The 22,881-nt window shown below is 37.6% G+C and overlaps 1 protein-coding gene across 8 annotated transcripts in view; it reads right to left on the bottom strand.

Moving 5' to 3' along the window:
- CNTNAP5 (contactin associated protein family member 5) overlaps nt 1–22,881 on the bottom strand; it is a 289,841-nt gene that overhangs the window by 40,260 nt on the left and 226,700 nt on the right. For all 8 annotated transcript variants that reach the window (XM_080600797.1, XM_080600798.1, XM_080600801.1 and 5 more), the window contains 5 exons: nt 20,300–20,456; nt 11,067–11,194; nt 10,702–10,872; nt 8,417–8,635; nt 538–777 (listed from right to left, as the gene is read on the bottom strand). In XM_080600797.1, the coding sequence (XP_080456923.1) occupies nt 538–777; nt 8,417–8,635; nt 10,702–10,872; nt 11,067–11,194; nt 20,300–20,456 (915 nt within the window). The remainder of the gene's footprint in view (nt 1–537; nt 778–8,416; nt 8,636–10,701; nt 10,873–11,066; nt 11,195–20,299; nt 20,457–22,881) is intronic.

Genomic DNA, 22,881 nt, shown 5'->3' with positions numbered 1-22,881 from the left:
TTTTCTCCTGAATGTTGCACATTTATTTTTGATGTCTCTTCTTATGGCCAGGTTTAGATGGGTTATCACAGTGATAGCAACAAAAATAAAAAGATTAACTCTTTTTGTTACATCATTGTTCCAAAATTCTGTAATGAAAAGCCCTTAAGATTTTATTAAGGTGGACAAAGCTGGATGAGGTTTAAAACCAAGCAAATGAAGCATTCATACATGGGAAGAACCATCATGGAAGTTTTCAGCCCTATTGGTTAATGTCTGGACCAAGTTATATACAACTGAATACAGGAATCATGCAATACAGTTGGTAATTTAAGTAACAGTACAGCTTGAAACATCTTAATTTCTGAGGCCACCCATCACTGAAGTCAACAAGAGGAGCAGTTACAGTCCACTTAACATAAACACTTAGTGATGCTCAGAGGAAAGCTGATATTAGAACATACTTCTAATATGGTGGATACCAAGCTGACATGGATGAAATTGTGTTAGATACATTCAGAGACCGCTAAGGACTTAGGATCAAAGCTCTCTGCCTACCTTTCTTGCAGAACGGTCCTTCATAGGCCGAGTTGGTACAATCACAGTAATACCCATTATACTTCTCCACACATTTCCCTCCATTATGGCACAGGTTACCATAACTACTGCAATGTCCTGGACATCCAGGTTTAACACCAGAAGTCATTTTAGCTCTTTCTTCAAGGTCAAGTTTCTGTCCATTTAAATGCAGAGATCGAATACATCCTATAAAGCCCTTTTGTCTGGAAGCTGTTCCCCCTGAAAAAGAGAGAAAAAATAGGACATGCATTTACTGATGAGTCCACAAAGTAATCAAAGCCCTGAAGTTCAATCCATAGGTATAAATATGAATCCATTAAATTTTAAAAATATTATCTTCTGTGTATCAATGCACACTGTAGCAAAAATTGACAGATGGAAAGCCCTGGAAACTAAAGGTCTCTCTCTATCTGTAAGAAAGGACTAAAGCTGTGTCTAACTTTCCAGTTGCCCTTTTTTTCTTTTCTGCCTTATCTATTGCCCTGTTTGGTATTTAAATTGCAAATTCATTTGGGAAAAGATTAGCTTCTTTCTCATAAGTACACATATCACCTAATAAATGAGAAACTCATTTTTTTTTCTATTTATTGCTATAGTATGGAGTATAAATAACACCCTAATCCCAACATCAGATGAGTTACACATGCTGATGAGTCCAGTTATCAAGGATGAATCATGTTCAGTGCCAGGTTTGATGGCTGAAGGGAAATGACTTTGGAGTCAGAATTTATGCATGACTGACCAACCTGATGTTGCATGTGAATGTTTGTTGTAGGCAAGAAACATGAGTTTGGGTTACAGTTGTGAAATTTATTACAATTGTTAAACATAATTGCATTTCTTTGTGAAGAACAAAGCTGTATGGATTTTAGCAAGAGAGCAGTCCAGTCTCTATAGGCTAATGAGCATCTTAGCTGCCCACTGAAATTTCGAACAGTGAAATGAATAGTTTTCCCTTAGGAGGTGGTCTCTCACAATAATAGTAATTATTGATGACAGTCAGAGTACTTTGTGAAAATATCAACATTTTTATTATCGTAGGCTTTGTTAGGCAGTTGCCAATGTTTTGCTCTCAAATTTACTACAATTTTGATTGCTGCTATGAAATCTAACTCTGGCCGACGAATTAATAGCACTTGTAGCCCTTGAAATGCTAGCTTTATTGATAATGCATCAATAAAGAAGAAAGAAGTATGAAAGAAGTTATCTTTCCAAATTCTTCTTCTATAGAAGTTTGCTCAATTACAAAATGCATAACTGATCTTTTGATGAGTCCTCGTAGAAGAGCATCTTTTCTGTCACAAATTGTTTAATTAAATCAAGACTTCTGCAAACTATGAGAATGAAACAATAGTCTGAAAAGCAATCTCACCAAAACAGTATTGTTCCGTTATACTATTCCGACTTATTTTTCTTTCTGGTACGCTAACAGCAGAAGTACTGGATTTGAATTACAATAACTAAATTCAAGATAGTATGTGTAAGAGAGGTTTACTTTATACTAATATTACGGTGTCTTTCTCAGTGAAACAAACATTTTCAAAATCTTATTAAGCCAATTGCTCTTTCCAGATGAATGAACGTTAACTTACTTATTTTAAAGGCCCTCTGAGCACAACAATTGGGCCTTTTGCATTTGCACTGTGTACACATGATCCTTTTCTTTGGAGATTTTGCTCCAAAACCAAACACACCATACAAAATTTTCAGTAATGTCTAAATAAGAAGGAATGTGATTTCTCCCTTTAAAATTACTGGTTACTCTGTTTTCTCTTATACGGGTAGTAACCACAAATTTTTCAAGGATAAATGAAAATTTCCTTGACTCCTTTTGGCACACAAACAAATTCCAGCTGGTACATTTAAATGTAACACTTTAAAGGAACTATTGTTAAGTATTCTACAGATGTCATGTTTACTGAACTGCCCATATTTTTACTGCTCGCTGTAGTGCTTTGGAAAGCTGCATAATACAAGTTTCTTACTCTTCTCCTCTTCTAATGTCTGGAGATTATAGAGCTTAACAGAGACCATCTATCCAATCCTAGATCCACACAGCATCGATTAAGCAAATCTGTTTATTATTTGGGCATTATGGAAGTTTTCCTCTATTGACCAGAACTAATCTTCAAATACATTCTGTGGAAGTCGAGAAAAATGGAAAACAAACAAAAAAAATCTTTCCCAAATTAGAGTAGGAAGAATTAGCAAAGCCTAATAGGTCTGTTGGACTACACAATTTCATGCATGCAATCTAAATGTTTTGTTCAGGAAAACAGATTTTAAGATAATCTTCAGGTACAACAACAACAACAAAAAACAGGGTTAAACGGGGTTAAAGTTGCAAATGTGCAACGCCACTTTCAGAAAGGTACTTATGCAGCTGAATTTTACTGAAAAGCCTTGGGGCAGAAAAGAGAGAGTCTGAGAGGAGGGGGCAAGAAGCACAACTGAGCACCAATAGTATAGCTTAGTGACACAACTGCATAATATATTAAGGTTCTATCAGTGAACTGAGGATTTACTTTTAAAAGCAAAGGCTTTTTTGTTAGTAAGAACTGGATTAGGGAGGCTGAAGTGAAGAATGTTAGGAGCGTTCTTGTTTTATGTAATGGATGCTAAGAAAATGATAGGGTATGAGAGTGTAAGAACAACAACTATCATTACTTGGGAGTAGGAGAACTTGCTATGATATTATTCAGAAGACATCCAAGTCACACTTGTTAGTCTCAGACTAAAAGTTGTAGTAAGCAGTCAGGATACACAAGAATTTAAGCCTAGTCCTGGCCTTTAAAACATCCAAAAGTGTCCCCAGATTCTTTTAACAAGAGCAACATCAAACAGGCAAAATATGTCCCTTCTTATTCTCTCCTTCCTTTTCTCTGTCCCCCAAGAAAGTTTCTCAGATATTGACTCTGCCTGTGGTATGTTATTTTTGCACCACTTAGAAGAGACAGAGGAGATTTCCCCAAGGATTCCTCACACCATTGCTCTCAAGATAAAAGCAGGAACCCAAGCACTTAACTTTGCCAGTCTCTTTAACATACCAAATAAGTAGAACAAAAATTTCTGATCAAGGCTGTAGGCATGAAAGTAACCTCTCAGGATTTTTATTTTGCTTCTCTGATGTTACAAGTCCGAGTGCAAATCCTGTTCTAAAAGAGGTCTGTGAAGATGTCTTTCCACTCTCCTCCCCATCCTGGGGTGTTATGAACATGCCTTCACTGGATAAGACAGCACATTTCATCTCAGACTACAGCATCAGAGAAGATGGTTACAGAACTCCTCTTGGACAACAAAGATACGCCAGAAGATGCAGTATCCAAAGTCACTCATTTTAAATACTGAGAGTGAGTCCATTGAAGGGAAGGATTTTTGTCTGTTCCTTCAGACCAAATTGGCCTGCTGCTTGTGCCAAATTGGCCTGCTACTGCACAGAGTTCGGTCAAGCTGATATTATTCAGCTTGTAAACTTGTTCAGGATTTGATCCTTCTACTGTAATTTTTTTTCAAATTAACAGAGGAACATAACCAGGTACAAGGATATCTATCCTATTGCTGAGGATTATAAAGCAGCCAGAAGCAGTTAGATACCCAATGCCCTCTAAAAGAAAGTGAGAAATGGGTTTCCAGTTCCTTTAGGCTGCTCTAAAATTTGAGCTTGTTTGATTTTGGGTAATCCTCAATGTACTGGCAATGAAAATTCATTTCTCCCTTTCGCATTGCACACACAGAGAAAGCTATCCCAGAAGCCCGTCACATACTCCATGTGTGCCAATGTTGCCCTTAAGCAGACTGTCTTTATTCTAAATTATTTTAACAAGTGCAGTCATAGAAAAACTCTTTTTGGTACTACTTAGATAAATACCTAAGTACCTTGTGAGTCAATTACACAATAAACACACCAGCTAATCATATAAACATTGCATAATCCACCCTTTTGCCTCTTACTGACTATTCATAACTATTTTGCCTTAACAGAGAGAAACCATAATTGAATACGGTCAGACATTTATAGAAAGTGATGGAATAAAACAAGAATTGTAAAGCTGAATCCTGTCACATTGTATTGCTATTGATAACAGGGAGAAAGGAGAGGTATTAGATTTGAACTGCTCTATTTTGACTCCTCTCCTTTTGCTTTTACCTCCAGGTAAATCCAGTAAGGAAAGTACACTTTCTATGGCATGTGTAAGAAATCATCACTGCAGTGGAATCCTAGGAGCATCATGCACTGAAGATTTCTTGCACGTGGTATGTGGCTGCTGACTTGCTCAGACAGAACAAATGCTTAGGTTCTGCTCCCCCAAGGGTGAACATCCCCAAATACAGACATGTAGGGAAAATGCCACCTTGGCAAAATGCAAGAACAGACAAAACCACTGTATTAAGTACAAAGCAGTGTAATGAAAGGTGTCTTAAACTTCCAAGGAAAGCTAGGCCTCCTCAACTCCAATCCTTACAAAATATTTAAAGGCTGATTAACTTGCTCAGAACATCAGTATCGTTGGACCAGAAGTAAACGAAGCACACCTCAAAGACCACTTAAAACTGACTGCTTTGTTAAGTTTTCTTGAGAAGGCTTCTGTTCAACTTTCTTTGTAATAAATCGCAGAAAGCTAAAAGTTTGTTTGTCAGACCAACTTGAAAATAAAACAAAACAAAACCACCATGAATACACAAACTTAGGAGCAAAATCTTTCTATTACAAACAGTCTTAAATGTATCTAATTCTCAGGTTAAGGAGGAAAACTCTGGGCAAAACTTAAGCAAACAAATTGGTCAGAAAACAGAAACAGTTGACAGGGAATTAGTTGACCCAAATTAGCAGAACTCTTTTGAAATTATGTTATGTGCCAATTGCCCCTGTAGTCAAATTTTATAAAAGCCCAGGTTTATATGTGATATACAGTATATAACCCTCCAAAAGTAAAAGAGACAAAACAGTCTCACATATGCTGTACATATATGCTGATTGCTCTCAAGCAAAATGAAAATGATCATAGTTTGAAAGCTAAAATGGATATCCATTCAATCATCATTTTAGTGGCACATGCTGCTAATACAGTTTCTTTACCCCAAAGGATCAATAAATCTTTCCAAAAGATAAATAAAGTAAATTTTGATATTGAGCTCTATTTATGAGATTTACAAAATATTTGAATTGATTCTGGAAAAGAATCAAGAACAAAAAAAGGTTCTATCTTAACGACTTTCACAATGAAAACAAAGTTCTATGTTTAAATGAAAAAAATTTATGAAGATTAAATTTAAATATACTTGGAAAAGTTTTAAAACAGCAAATCACATCAGTTACATAGATCATTAATTAAGAATGTGAATACTAACTGTGGAAGCCCCTTAATCACTGTCAGTATGCATACTGCTGCAGAAACAAATATGTTGTGGATTATGGAAGAGGAGAATAATATGTGCTGCTGTTTCTTTCCTTTTTTTTACAATCAATGTTGTTTATGCATTTATTTTTCAGATGGGATAAAATTCGCTCTGCATGGTTCAGGTATTAAATCAGTTGGTTCCTATTAGAGACTGGAATGAGACCTTCAGCAGAGACAAATTATGCCACATCTGTGTATTGTTGGACTTCTGCCACCTTTCCCTGAAGTATCTGGGGACTTCAGGGAAAGGGTTAGAATCAGAGACCATTCAGGTTTCCATCTCTTCTGGCTGCTCTTAGAAAAACTCAGAACATCACAGACAGTTTTGACCTTCAACGTGGTTTTCCGTGGTAGAGTTAAGGGCCAAAACCCACTCTTATAAGCAATAGTATTTACTCAACCTTGCGTTCAGGGTTCAGTAAAAATGTGTATGAAAAACTGAATGCAGTCAAATTACTGAAAGTGAGAACTTTCTATCCCTCTACTGAGATAAAGTAACTATGTCCTAGGGTATACTGTAAATACTAAGTATAATCAGAGAAAAAAATACATAGGGTTGAAAGTTGCTACTGGAGATCAACTGGTCTAACCTCTTCCTCAAGGTATGCCTACATTCATAGTTAGATCATGTTGCTCAGGGTCTTTTCTAAGAAAGTTTTGATTGTCTCTGAGCATGGAGATCACACAGTCTCTCTGGGCACCTGCTTCAGTGCTGCACTACTCTCATTGTGAAGATGACTGTTTCCCTTACCTTTCTGCAGCCTGCAGGCTACAACCCTGCTAATACAGCCTTGTGTGCAGCCCACAAAGGCACACTGTAGATTCACTTCTCCACCAAGGCCAACAGGACCTTTTCTGATCAGTGGCTACCCATCCAATCAATCCCCAGTTTGCATGGATGCATCACTATTCTGCCCGAGGTATGTGGCTTTGCATTTGTCTTTGCTGATAACCTCCTACTGGCACATTTCTCCAGTTTCTTGGGGGTCCTTATCTACCTTGGATTTCCATGATGCAACTCATTGATTATCACTTTAAAATCACCACGAAGTTGGTTCCAGTAACCGGTTAATTATGCAGAGAAACAAGATTATACGCAGATACTGCTTTTCAGATGCGAGACAGTAAGCAGCTAAGACATATCTGATAGATGACATGATAATACCTTCATTTTTACTCCTTTAAAAAGAAACAGACCAAAAATTTGTAAAAAACTATCAATTCATTAAGTTCTCTAAGTCTTCTGTTTGCAAACTGTAGCTTGGTTAGACTTCTCTGATGTTTCTAAGGTGCCTAGCAGCCCAACCCTACTGTCCTCAGGCCCTGTCTCTCATGGAACCTCTTTCTAGGATCATCATTTGAGGAACAAGTGATAAGCAGCATGCTTCACACCAGAAAGCAGAAACCTTGTACTGTGACAGTTTTAACAGAAATAAGTTCTTCAGTGGACTTTTCTCAGGCTGAGAGAACGTTTTAGGTACAAATCAGTTGCTATGACGGAAGGACTCCTGGTCAATGATACAACTCTATTTATTAACAAATTCATTCCTTCTGTTCAGACCCCAGTAATTATTGCACACATACGCTCTAACAAGCTCAAATAAATACCTCAAAATCTTCTTAATTCAAGAGGTGTGGATACACAGGTAAACTTTACTAAAATTAGTTGACAGACTGAGGTTTGCCACACCATTTTGGCTAAATAAGAGAATTCATTTTAAGGAAAGAATTGGTAATTATTTGCACAGCCCTGAATAAGAAGCAGGTTACAACCTACTCCATCACAGCATGGAGTACTCAGAGAAGCAGTGTCTGAATATTGAAAAGGGAGAAGACCCTTTGTTATCCCAGATTATATTATCAAATACAAGCTGGTCCACCTCTAGTTTTCATTTACATGGAAGACAGAGAAACAAACTATATGCAAACAGAGGTTTTTTGTTTGTTTGTTTGTTTTGTTCAAGAACACCTTCAGTTAAAATAGCTGCATTTGCTTTGGCTGTGTTCATAGTTCTCTCACACACACACTTTATAGCCAAATGGCAGGTGTGTTTGAAGGAACAGATTTTAAGCACATATTGTCATCAAGCTTTGCCACTGTAACTTACAAGAATGTATGCCTTTTACATTGCATCGCAAAAGATCACATTTCCTACAGCAAATTACATAGTCAGTGCTGCACAAAAGGAAATAAATAATTCTTTTGCAACAAATATGTTTCATGCACTCTTAGACCCTAAAAATGCCAGTTAGTATTGTAAGGCTAACCTTTCTGTACTAAGTGCTTTGAGTGCAAAGGTAGTAGTTTGGGTTTGATTTATGTTGCTTATGAAGGAGCAGAAGAGGAAGAGGCAGAACTAGGTTACCACACCTAAGCTCAGCAGTGAAACAACAGCATTACCAAGGCATAGACATAGAAATACTGCACACATCTGCAGAAACCCTTAAATGGTCCCTACCTACAAATAATTGGCTGTTGAGCTGCAAGCGGAAGTGCCCCTCTGCAGGTGCCTCCAGGACCTTCTTGGGGAGGTTATCCACTTGCAGAGATGTTTGCTTGAGGTTCCGCTCTGCTCGGACATAGTGCCACTGGTTGTCATTCAGGGGTGTGGAAGACTGCACGATTGCTTCTGTGGGGCCATTCCCAACATCTACAGAGAAGATTATCTCTTTGGGGGCTGGAACACACAAATAGATGTAAAGAGAAAGTAAAGATCTGAATTAAATAGTGGTTTTGACATCAAGAAATCTTACATAAATATAGGGTCCATTAACTTTTATGTCAGCAAATAGTACAGCATCATTTACCTCCCATCTTCTACCCAGCAGCTTATATGTAAATCTAAGCCAGCAGCCTCACTGTTTGATCTCTGCTGTGAATACACTTGGCTGTGGGTACCCATCTTTTTTTTTGCTATAACAATTATGGTGCCCTAGAAATTGTAATTTATTCTCTTTTGGAAGTAAAAGTGCCAAACACTGTACTAAAGTCACACAAAAGCACTTGGACAAATAATGCTGAGATGGTGGAAAGGATGAAGGAACTGTTTCTGACTAAATCTTTCAAAATGCGTGTTCTTAACAGAACTTGGTTATATGTGGTTGGAGAGAAACCTTCAAGCATTTGTTTGCATGCATAAGCCTGACCCAGGAAGCAAGGTAGAAACAGAAGGGGAAAAAAAAAGTTCACTGGTGATCCTAAACTAAAGGGTCATATGTAACATGTCCAGAGATAGCAAGGCTCCTAGAAACAGAACAGTAACTGAAAAACAACAGTAATATGAAGGAGTCCATCTTCCTCTGCTAGAAGCCTGAAAGGGGCCAGAACTCTTTATTTGTTACTAATTATTTTCTTCCTAAAATGCTAAATACACCAAAAAGGGCAAGAATCAGGCCCACAGACCGCACAACAACCAGAAGGTTTTGGATTGAATACTCGTAAAAACCTGTTATTTTCAAGCCCAACAAATTGGATTGGTCTGGTTTTGGAAGCTGCTTCTTAGATAGTTAAGATAGGAAACACTCCATAGGGAGAGACAAAGATCTATTCTGAGCCCCTGTATCTGGTAAAAGGCCATTTCCTTTTGAAGCAGCTGGTCTGTGGAGCTTCCTTGATACAAGGCCTTTAGGCTGCAAATTCCATCTGGCAGCAAGAAACACACCACATAACTACCAATGAGAAGCCCAAGTTTAAAAGAAAAAACTTTCTTCAAATTTTTAAATAACTTATTTCTCTGGGAGCCCAGGTATAACATACTTTCAGAAACTTTCACTAAACAATCCTCTTAATGGCTTGCAATATTTGTCATATATTTGACACCAAAACGCCATTTTTACTTCTATATCCCTGAGAATGAAATGCAGTACACTGAAGTACAACCAAATTGGACTTTGATGTGCAATTAACAGTAAATCATACCTCATTACCTTGTGATAATGCACCATGACATTTACCATTGGTTTAATGAATTGAAGGGCCTCGGGGTCCATTTTTATTAAATTTTATGTTGGGGTTACCATAAGCATATTATAAAATGCATAGCACTCAGTTTGTTTTTCCTAAGCTTGACAGAATTTGGAATACAGAAGTCATATTTCATGTCAAAGCCACAGTACCCTTCTGTCACTAATAAAAATTTGAAGTCATCAGAACAGGAGTGAGGTAAAAACCTACTCACTAATTAAGTTCCCTACTCCTCTCTTTTATACATTAAGTTGCAGTTGTACTGCAGTCATTTATTAGATTTTGAAGTATTCAATGCCCATAACAGCATACCCTGCATTAGCACTGTGGTCTTCATAGGCTCTCACCTCATAGTACAGTACCCTACACACTGAATTCCTCTGAAACACTAGGATTGCATCGTACTGGACATATCATTGAAAAAGAAATAAAAGTAACCATGAGAGTTGTTTGTATTAAATTTTGCATCTCTCGACTAAAATTGCAGTCTACAGGCATGTCTGCTGAGTAGCTCTTTCTCTAAGGAGGTAAAATGGGGAAAAAATCCTGTAAATTTAGTCACCTCTCGGTTTAGGAAAGAAGAACTGAATCACAATAAGGTGAAACAAAATGATCAACATTATACAGAGACACTCTGGCAGGAGAGAGAAGTCTGTGTCTCCATCTTATCCTCTCCAGGCTCTTCCAAAAGTCCCAAGACAGAAGTAAAAAGTCCTTCCCAGTTTCCTGCTCCTGTCAAATTGGGCAAATACATTGTGATTTCCCTATGGTGAAACTTACAGCTTATTTCAACTCGTATGAAGTCCTTAATCCCCAGGTTTTCCAAGAATACCCCAGAGGGAGCTGTGGTTTTGAAGAAGAAGGAGATGTCCGCGCTGACCTCGGCATGGAAGGTGGGGAAGTGCAGGTAGGAGGCCTCTGTGTTGAAGGAAGCTGCGTTCCAGAACTGCCCTGCAAACACAACCCCCTTCTCTGTAGTTAAATTGGCACAGGACAGCAGCTGTGAGCTGCACGTGGAAAGATAGCGTTCATGAGATAAACACGTTTCAAAAACAAACAACGAAACAAAACAAAGTAACATCAAAAAAAAAGAAAAAAAAAGGGACGTCCTGTTCCTCTAGAAATTGAGAAGAGCTAGTACTCACTGTCTCCATAGCAACGCAAAGGGCCAATTTTCCAGGCAGCCTCAGAATTTGATCTGTTTGTGTCAGTGATCACTATCTGAGTTACAGGCAAATGGTCTTTGAAAGCAAGGAGGCCGGTATCATTTGTCCTGGATTATAATAAACAAACAAAAAGAGCCATTAACCACAGACAAATCCCCAGCATTCCTCACGTAAGGCAATAGCTGAAAGATGCTTACTTAAATGTATTTGCAGACTTACTATAAGACTTGTGACCAGTACACATTGCTTAAGATACATACATGCACACATATGCTCTGTGCTCAGACACAATACTGACCCCCCGAAGACACTGCATTTTGATACATGATACTGTCTGGTATCTAGCTGTGCTGAACGCTGGTGAAGCAGAGGCAGAGTGCTGCCCTTTTGCCTGACGGACATTAATGTAAAACAGGCTCTATTGGGTTTCCTCAGCAGGATGAATTTGATGTGGATCAGGTATAAGCCCAAATCTGAATTTCTGTTAAGTTAGCCAGAGACAGACAATGGCATTTGTGCTGGTTTTATGCTTTATCCTAGCAGGAGAAGGACATGTGATACCTGATGCAGCATGCTGTTAGCATGGGGCCGCCAGACAATACCTGATCCAGCTTGAAGATGGCTAGTATACAATCGACTCAGCACACTGCAGACAGTTGAATTGGCAGTGAGTTTGCAGTGGATCAACCCTTTGCATTACACGTCTGAAATTTTTGGGTCGGCAGCTGAAATAATAAAGGCTGATTTACTGTATTGCCCAACTACAGTCTCTTGTTTGTATCAGCTGCGTTTATTGTTGAGCTATTAACTTACACATGACTGCTAAAAAGGAAGAGAATGGGAAGATTATTTTCTTTTTAGTCTGAGTGTCTTGGGGAAAGCAGTGTCCTCAAAGTGAAGCATGACATTTCATGGCAGCCCTCTGGTCCCTAAAATGATTCAGTAGCTTTGACTCTGGCAGGGTATACAGATGCACATTCATTCCACCTTTCTTCAAGGACTTAACCAAGTCCCTCAGGCATCCAGCCCTGACCTTACCAGAGCTGAAATCCCCTCTGGAGGTATTTCTCTATCTATTGATTACAGAGAGGCAAGTGCTACTGCATCTCATCTCCAAAGTGATGTGTTCATCTTCCCCTAACTCTTACTCAGGGCTGAAGTCTGTTGTGAATCCAAGCACATAAGCCTGGTACAGCATTCTTCATAGAGCCAAACCTCAGTAGTTTTGGAGAAAAGGAACCCTAGGTCTGCATGGCCAAGCAACCTGCATGCAGGGTCTGGACTGATCTCACCCATATGCTCAGAGGGGTAAACTTCATGCTGCACACAGGGATGGCAACAACGACCAGACACAAGGTAACAATAATCCCAAATTTATAGCCACTCTCTTTTATGCATACATGAAACAAAGCCTCAGGAAACAGATTGCACTTTTTGAGTGAAATCATTGCCAAGGAGTCTGACATCCTAGGCAGGATCCCAGACTATATGCTGCTCAAAATGCCACCTTCCACAAATGTACCCCTCATTATAGTTCCAGCTGTGGGAATAGACATGATATTTCAGCAAAGAAGTAATCAAGATGAACAACACAGCTGTGCTCTGACACAACCTCGGATGTTTACTTGTCTAACTGCTCTATTCTGATTAATGTTACAAGACATAGAAGGGGCATTTTCATCTTTTTGATAAAGGCTGCAAACATTTCATTTATTTTTCATTGTTTCTAACTGCATGCAGCAACAGTTAATTGTCTTGTAATTCCAAGGAGAAAAGGAAAAGTACTTTCTTTGACCCTAACATTTTTTCTTGCTTCAGTCTGACATGTAGATAATTACAAAATGCAGAAAGATGAAATTCCCACACATAAGACAGAGTGATGCCTTCAGAGACTGACACCTTCAATAGAGACCGACATGGAAATGTACCATGTATGAAAATCAAATGTACGTGGTCTCCAAACCTCTTCATTGAGGCCTGTCAGAAGCACTGTCATGTAGCTTATTGTATCAATCCTTGAAAGTCAGTGTAAATGCTCTCAACAGATTATGAAACAGTTGTAACAGAAGCTGATCTATTTGAGTATTTCTTAGGAAGATAATTAAATAAAGCATTTCAGGGCATAGTAGGAAGAAAAGTAGGTAGAATGAATGAAAGAAAGGCAGAAAGATTTACAGAAATAGGACATAAAATATGCAATATACACATGAATAACTAAATGACATTTACATTAAAAAATAAAAAAGATTTTTCACCAAATATCCAGGGGTTTTTCCTGCAAATTTATTTTTATTCAAAAAAATAGTGCAGACTTTTGACTAGCTATGATCAATATTACAATAAAAATCAGTACCTTCCTGCAGCTACTGCTGAAGATACTTACAAAAAAAAATAAACGAAATGGTGATATTTTAAAGATATCTATTCCACATCTCTGAGAACTGCATCACTTATTAGATAGTCTGTTATATTGCATGAAGTTCTTTTATATCGAACTTTATGACTCTGAGTTTTTACTAGTTATAAGCCAGCGTTACTGAGAACTTTAGTAGCACAGCTCATTTGTGAGAAAGAAAAATATTCAAAAACAATAAAAATCATCACTTTTATGTTAATGTATTGAAAACTCAATCAAGTTTCTCTGGAAGCTCAAAAAGCACATTTCATGTATTCTAATCTCTCTCACAGAAGAAGAAAAAAAAAAGACTTGTACAAGAATACATGCCTCATACTGAAATAAAGCCTATCAGAAACATTCTACCCTTTAGAGAATGTGTTTAGAATGGAAACAACATACCTATTGTCACAGTTAATTACTATTATTCCATGATGAGTAATCAAATTTTCGGTGAAAAATCAACACTTAGGATGTTTCAGCTAAGAAAAGCAAAAAAGATATTTGAAGACACTATAAAGCAACTTGTGGAAGCTAAAGTTTGAGTATCTTGAATTCACGGCCTTTTAAGTTAAGCTTATTTCAAATTCAATTTCTTATAAAGCACCATGATTCCTCATCTCTTTATGTGGTGCATCATGGTAGCCTCTCAAACACAGTGTATTATGTCTCTGAGAGGAGCAAGAGAGTTTCACGTACCTGTACAATCATTTCCTGCAGGCACTATTGTAGCACTACAAAATACAAATATTCCAGGATTTGGACAAAACATTTGGAATTTTGCCTGAAGAGGGCTTGAGGGTTCACTTTTAATCTACCACAGTTGTCAAAGAAAAGGTGTTATTACCTGATTAGAAAGCACCTGCGTTACAATGTGCACACATAGGATTTAGTCTTTTAAACAAAAATAAAGCCTTGTTAGATTCACTGCTTTTGCATTTGTTCCCTGAGCTAGATTTTACATATATGTATTTTAATTTAACACTTCACATACACTTAAGAACAGATTATACTTGGTTTTCCACAACTGCTTCTCAGCTTTGCCAAAAACACTACTTTATTTCTCTCAGCAGGCTTCACATAGCACTCCATGTCCACTTCTACCGAGTGCACTTTTTGCACCAGGCTATGTCCCACTTCTCAACACCAGCGGGTCCTGCCTGTGCGATGCTCTTTGGCCAGGAATGTGAGTTAAGACCTGATTTCACACAAATCAAAACAGTCTTTATCCCATTCTTGAAAAGAGTTCTGTACGCACAGAATATGGTGCAAATAAATTTGGGAAGAACTTCTGCTTACCTGACTAAGCATTCAGTTCTGCACAAATTCAGATGAAAATTTTAATGTTTTTCGGAGTGTGGAAAGCGCCTTCAGTTAATGCCCCTTTCTCTAAGCTCTTTGCAAGAAGAGCATTATCAATTTGTACTTACCAAAACAAAAACAAAACCAATAGAGCCTTTTAAATTTAATTACCAAAATACTTTTTAGCTATGGGTATTAAATACAGTTGGATGTCAACTGTGGATCCATGTCTGAGTATTAATGGCATTGACCTTAAGGACTTCCTCAACAAGTTATGAGGCAGGTTACACATCAAGCAAATCCTCTACATATGAGAAAAAAACAAACAAACAAACAAACAAAATCACGTTTCATTGCAAATGCAGCAACACTAAATGCGATAGTGCATCTGGTTACTTTACAGCACAGTACAGGTAGTCCTACCTGTAAATGATGAACAACTATTTTGATGGTAACATTAGGAGACTATTTTTCTTTTTCCTGCATACTAATAAATACTCCAAAAGTTCTCACTCTGTGGTATCCCAACAGCATAAACCATCATATATTGGTAACCTCAAAGTAGCTGTTTCCATATTTTTGTCTACCATATGTTAGACCAGTAGTGTCATTAGACATAATTTCTTCTCATATGATCCTCTATTGGTATGTTTTCTTTTTATACATTAATGAAAACTTTGTTGGGGTCTGTGACTCTGTAGCTCAGATATTCAGGACAGATTTTGATGAACACGGTACATTTGGGGAAAAGAATGCTATCAGCAGCAGATGTCAATGAACAGCATTAGGAATAGGCCAGCAAAACAGGCTTCCGTCACATAAAGTTTTGAGCCTTGTGCAGGACAGATCATTAATAATCCAAAGGAATACATTTTAATTACTATCTTGCAAGTCACATTAATGAAAAAAACAGCAGCAGAAGGGGACATATGTAACCGGTGAGGGCAAAACGCAGTTGCTGCTGGAATTAGAAAAGAGAAACAGAGAGAGTTTGGTAATGATAGTAATGAACTGATTCCTGACACCTCAGGGGCCTGCTACAGTCAGCTCTCTGCAGGCAGCTTTTCTACTTTGTTGACAAATGCAGCCATGAAGGCAGATATGCAAGACAGCTCTATACAGGCCAGGTCACCTCCGGCAGGGTTTATTTATGAGCTTGCATCAAGTGCTCTACAGAGTTGCCTACCCTGCTTCTGAGGCAGTGGATTCAGCGTGGGATAGTGGCTGAGCAAACAAAACCTGTCAAATCCAGGCTCGTCAGAAGCTGGGCTTCTTTGCCCTGCTCTCCTCAGCCCTTCCAGTTTCAGCACCCCAGCTCTGGCAGAACTCTGCACAAATACAGCTTGTCCAGAGAGGGCCTCATTCACCTCCATGGGGCTTTCCTCCTCCTTGAACAATGAACAAAGCCAGATATACTCAGTACATCTCAGGGACACACAGTGGGTTTGACAATAATAGTATCTCACCTCACCCTTTTTTTTTTTTCCTTCCTTCATGCCCTGTGGTTCCCTCATTGCCTGCAGTACCTCAAAGGCATGGTAAAGATGTGAATGTGCATTACTATAGAAATAGGAAGACTGAAAGGCTTAGTTTTCCAGTGACAAAGGCTGTTCTGGAAGATAAAAGAAGAGGATACTCCTATACCAATATCTTGTGTATACATCTATAGAGGGGACTCCTATAGTTTGAATAATAAAATTAGATGATCCATATAAAAGAAGGTCCTTCAGTTATTGGTCACAATCAGCAAATGCCCACCAAAGTCTGTTGAGACACCTGAGATGATTTTTTTTTTTGTAAAAAATGAATTTCAGAGATGACATTCTTTCTGTACAAAATAAAAAGCTGTAAAGTTCCCCAAATTCACAAGGTATTCCAGTGAATGCAGTCAGCAAGAAAGAGGTTTGGTTTGATGATTGGCTTCAATCAAGCAGTTGCATTTGAAGTGAAAAATGGATTCTAGACAGAGAGACCAAAGTAGCAAATGGACTTCAGGACAGTCATGCACCACCATGGCATGAAAGAGGTTCCTCCCATTTCAGTGAAATGTTTGGTGAGCAGCAAGACTTTCGCTGCCAAGGCAAGAGAATTTTCCTTGAGATGAAAGACAACCTGGGAGAGTTGTTTAAGGATCTGAAGGATCTCTAGAATGGTCTGATGATAGTGCAACCCTCCATGCATTTCAGAAATGCTTTATTCTTCAGATCTGTTTTAAACCTTTCCCCAGTAATGCCTACATCAAGAACACACCTTCTTTTTGAAATAGGGCACATCTTTTAGCAAGACAATCTCTTTCAAGGTAACTGCTTGAAGTGATGGCAAATCCGTCTCATCTACACATAACTTGTTCCAATAGTTAACTATTCTCAGCTGGGGAAAGGGAAGAGAGAGGAAGAAAAGATTTTTTGGACTAAATTTAACTTCAGCTTGCAGCTACTGGACCTCAGTGAATTTTCCCATGCACTAGCAAGAGCTTTCAACAACTCTCCTTTTTTGGAGGCATGCACAAACTACAGTCAAGTCATATTTAACACCTTTCGAGATCCCTTACTTGGGGTCAGGGTGCCAGCCTGTGCCTCTCCTCCCTCAGCAGAGGTCATCTCCCATTCCCTAGTAAATACCAACAAGTTACACCACTGTTCTGCAGTGACAGAACTGGCTGGCATCATACTGCAAAGTTAGGAAGTATGGTGAGGAAAGGAGTCAGGAGCTAGATGGAAAAAGGTATTTTTCACTAAAATTATTTAAATAAAAAGGGAAAAAATTCAAAAGACTTCCCCATACGGAATGCAACTAATTATATTCCTGTTCATCTGGCCAGCATAACTCCAGGGGGACTAACTTAGCGTCACGTCAAGTAGGAGACTAGAGTTAGCAGCTGGCTCAAGTGTCTGCTTAGATATCATTTAAAAGTCAGCATGCCTAGAAGTGCATATTGTGTTCTGCCAAACACCTGGCTTAGGACTTTTTTTCAGATGTTTTCTCTTGTTTTCTGTTTCTTTTGCTACTCTGAGAAATTAGTAGGTTCTTCTGCACCCAACACCGAGTCTAGGGAAACAAAATCAAAGCAAAATCCTCAGCCTGTCTCCTCTTCCGAAGTATGCTCCAGCCACTCATGAATTTCTACCTTGGAGCTGCACTGAGCAGCCTGATTTATCTAAAAAGAACAAAAATGATTTTCTGGTTTTCCACTCTGCAGCACCCATTTTATTTCATGCTAAGGCAAATAAATGCATCTACTACTGTCTTACTCCTTTCAAGATAATGTATAGCAGGTTAAAGTCACAGTTCAGATCTCAGCAGGTTTCAGATTCAAATGCTCATTATATATCAGGGGGTCAGTGTTCAAGCAGAGAAGCACAAAAGTAATCTTCAAGAGGCATGAAATTTCTTATGTTTAGAAATTCTTTGTAAAGGTCACTTTTTTTTTTTTAAGCTTTTGAACAGGCAACCTGCAACTTAGAATACCACTCAAAAGATGACCAGATTTCTAACAGATTTTAAAAAAAGGAAAAAAGAAAAAAAAAAAGAAATAAGAAAAAACACCTGTACCCCCAAACCAACAAACAGTAGATAGTTTAGCTGAGGAAATTTCTGTGTGTCCTGCTATCATCAAGAAATTAGGAGACACAAGCAACTCTGTGAGTCACCACGCTAATGAAGCATGATATGTAACATCTCTCTCCCATGAGGGTTTTCCAAAATCTAATAGAAGTGTAAGCTTATTCTTCCTTAACTTCCTTCTTGTGGATTTTAATTGGCTTTTTCCCCTCAACCTGGCATAAATTTTCACAGAATGTGTAATTTCTAATACTTTGGAGATTTCTACTTCTCTGTCAAATATGTTTGAAGTTTATCTTCCTGTTCAAAATCACTGTGTGTGGGAGGGGTAGGGGGGCAGGTGATAAACACACCCAGCATAACTTGCTTAGGCTTCATTTCCTTAGGAGACTCATCTGAAACACTATAAAACCGCATTTATTTTTCACCTTGCATTGGTTAATATGACCTTGTGGTGCACTGTCCTGTGATCTCAGGCTACCAGCACAGCATATTGTATATCAGCAGCTCACCAAACAAAGAAAAATGTGGATGATGAACGCAGCCAGGCACCAGTACAGATACATTTGATGCTCATGTACAAACCTTACCAAAGTGTTTCTGGTAACCAAACATTAAAGAAAAGATAGATCAACATGCACAGTGAGGCATTTCTGTACAAATCGATACAAATTATATTCATAAACTAACATTTACATAAAGAGCTTCTCAAAGAAATCCCTCTACAACTATGATTTTTGAAAGTGAATAGTGACTCCAGGGACATAAAGGGTCCAAGTGAACATGCACACTGTCTGGAAATGAGGCCTTATTGCAAATACTGCACACGAGCAACCAAAAAACCATAACACAAAATGACAAATATATATATATTTTTTTTTTTTTGGGGGGTGGGGGGCCGGATGTGTTGTTTGTTTAAAGAACCCTTATGGTTCCTTTGTACTGACTCTCTTTTAAGTGAAGGTTTCACAGGGATAATTTGGACACCATTTCAAACAGAGTACCCTATTATAGCAAGACACTCTTGTCCATTTCCATTATTCCTAAATTCTGAACTATTCTATGTTAAAATATATACACTTTTTTTTTTCCCCCTTCAGAGAAAAGGCAGCTGCTCCTATCTGTGAGTAGTCCAGTAGAGACAGCAGGTGAAGCTGAGTTTTCACATGCATTTTCACGGTATTTCAAATTGTACTTTCAACACTTGTCTGGCATTTCTGTCCCCTCTAACACAAGTACAGAATTAACTGTAAAGTTCACCAACTAGCTCCCAGCTACTGGAGAGTCTCTGAAGATGCAGACAATGGGAGAAGGTTGTGAGGTGTCCTTAACAAATTCATGCAACATCCAGGCAAAGTTAAGCTCTGAAGCCAAGGAAGGCTTTGAATGTCCATGCCACAAGTCTAAAACTTCTTATGGAGACCGAACCAAAACCTACAGAAGCCAAAGGAAGTCTTTTCATTGACATAAAAAAAACTTGGGACACAATGTAAAAGAATATTAAGGTACCTAAAATACCATGTTTCATATGAAAAATACAAATCCTTTTGATAGTACAGATTTCTCGTCCTTTAACTGTCTGTACCTGAATTTTACAGTCTACTCCTGAAATTTCTGCTCTCATGTATATCCATGCACCAACTTCCTATAGTTTTACTCATCCAACTCAATCGATGGAAACTTTCAAACAAATAAAAACAATTTAGCAACAAAGATTTTTGACAACCTATCCCAGCAACTTGCTTTAGCCAGATATCTTGTCTTTGGTTCAAACAAAAAATTTAAGCTGAAATCAGAAGTTCAAATTCTAGTTTGACTTTCTTTCTCATTTGATTATACTCAAACCATTCAGATTTCCCCAGACATAAATTAGCAGAAGATTTAAGCCTTCTTGCCCTACTTTTTACCCCCAGCTGTCACACAGACACCACCATACACATGTGAAAAGTATTACCATTCTTCTCTATCTGTGTCACAGTTGCAAAAATATCTCATATCCAGACAACTTTCTTCCAGTCCACATGCACACTGTTGAATGCCCGGAAGAGATCCTCCCCAGTAAAGATGCTTTTCATTGGCACGGCCAACCCACCAAGCAAATGGCATTCCATCTGGATGAAAGGGAAAGGGGGGGGGGAGGGAGGGGGGAGAAAAGAGAAAGAAAGAGAACTTGATAAGCAAATTGGAATCTCCTGAGAATGAAAAAGAGAATGGAGGTGGACATGTTAAATAATACTGAAAGAAAAGATGCAAAGTGGAGAAATAACAAGCCATAAACTTTGCCCAAATTCTATTTTAATGAATACATGTTGAGGAAGCAATAGCTATATGGTAATACCATTTGGTTTGAGGAGCAGCTGTTTCCCCATTGGTCTCATATGCCAAACACCAAGAGAATCTTGGTGCATTTTATTTGCAAAGACTTCTGACATGCAATCCCAATGCTACTGTCTGCACCAGCTGTGTCCAGAGTGTTTGCATGATGCTAGAGGGGAGATCTGATCACTGAAGGAGTCTGAAAGCAATTCTCCTGCCACGACTCGCATAGCTGTCTTGAACCAAAGACCTCCTGCAGAATCTAACAACTGTGAAGTAAATTCCAGCTCTTAGATCAGGATTTTCATATTACAATTCATACAAAGAGTAAAAATCTTCTGAAATAACACAAAAACTCACCTATTACTGTGGGCCTAATCCAGCTCCTTTTGAAAATAAGAACAAAATTTTTATCAGTTTCTAAGGAAGCAGGACTACGGATTTTAATATGCTCTCTAAGGGTGAAATTTGCAAATGCTAAGCTTCATAAAATATTAGAACATCCTGGATTACATAGTCAGGTAGGAGATAAGTGGGGAAAAAGATTTCCCTACTTATTAATTAAATTATCTCTGTGAAGTTATCTTCTGTCTACAGGAGCTCTAAGATCTATGTATTTATACAAAGCAAGGTAGTTTTTGTTTAAATTTCATAATCTGTTTTACATGAAATGTTAAATATTAATAGCCAGTTATAGTAAGCAGATTCAAATATAATGAAATCCACAGATTAACATTTTGCTAAAATTGATTTTGTCTTCCAGCTCAGCTAACTTTTCCATTGACTTCTTAATCCTTAAATCAAGAAATGTAATCAGTTACACGTACAGGTAGATAGCAAATTTAGCAAAACTGACATATCAAGTCTTTCTGATCAAAGAAACCTGGAAAAATAAACTGCAACACTAATGTAGAAAAATGTATCAATTTATTCTTCTGCTTTACTAACATTATTAGTAGGAAGCATTCCTCATTATACAAAGCAAGAAAGTGTAAAATATGAAATGCAATCAAGGTTAACTGTAGAGTGTAAGGGACTAATTAAAATGAGTTTTAGAATCACTTGGCAAAATTAATTCATATTTGTTTTCCTTCTAAGCTTAGGCTGCTGAACTGTAAACTCATGAAAAAAGGAAAATAAAAATAGGAAGAGTAACTCCATTCTCACGATACCAACAATTAAGACATGAAAATTTTGACCAATACCCAGTGGTACTCATTAGAAAAATCATAATTCAAGAACATTTAAGGATTCATCTTACAAAAATGTGCACAATCATTTTAGTTCTCGTATTTTTGTCAACATAAAGAATGTTTTCATTTTTTTCTTTTCAGCTAATGTTGTGAGAGTTGATGCTGTGGCCAGTGAAACAAGTCTGTACTATATTATTGGGAACTTACTTGATAAAGCTTGGAATAGTAATGCTAATTGAATAAAAGGGTGATTTGTCTAGCAGCTGGAATAGACACTTATACAGAACTGCTTAATTTAATTTTAAAAGTGCCCTTTCTGGAAAAAATACTTAGATAAAAGATAAATCCTTCAGGCTATCAGTAAATAATGGTATTCATTTATCAAATTCAACCTGTGTCTTAGATTCTTTTGGCAGAAATCATTACATACTTTAGCATAACAGTGAAATAACAAACAATCATTCACAGGAATTAAGAATGAGCAGTTTTCTAACATCTTTCAATTTCTATTATGTATTATCAAGCAATACTGAGCAAACATACAAATAAGATTTATGATATAAACTGAGGAAGTAGAAGAAGCACCACAGTTTGAGACACTTAAAACTAAATTAAATACAGAGCTAAAAACAACAGAGCTAAACATTATAAGGAACAATCTTATTTTGTCAAGGGAATAGACTACAAACAAAAAAAAAGACAAAAAAACAGTCAAAAAAACTTTTTTTTTTCCCAAAAATTCTATTTATTAGGCACAATTCTGTCACCCTTTACTCAAGGTAAAAAAAAAAAAAATATTTCTCCCTAAGTAGTCTCTTTGAGATCAATTGTAGTATTATGGAAAATTATGCCCTGATTATTCAAAACTCTTTCCCATGTGCTTATTTTTTTAACATATGAGAAATTGCAGACCTATTCAGCAAAGCTCTTAAATCTATTGGACTTAAGCAATGTCTGTAGTGTTTAGGAATTACTGAAATACATATTGTCTGTCATATACCTGTAATGCTGAAGTAAAGTAATATTG

Source organism: Anser brachyrhynchus (assembly GCF_964034855.1).
Source record: "Anser brachyrhynchus genome assembly, chromosome: 7".
NCBI classification, from domain to species: domain Eukaryota; kingdom Metazoa; phylum Chordata; class Aves; order Anseriformes; family Anatidae; genus Anser; species Anser brachyrhynchus.
The sequence above is the reverse complement of the archived record's forward strand: the minus strand, read 5'-3'. Positions and strand labels throughout refer to the sequence as shown.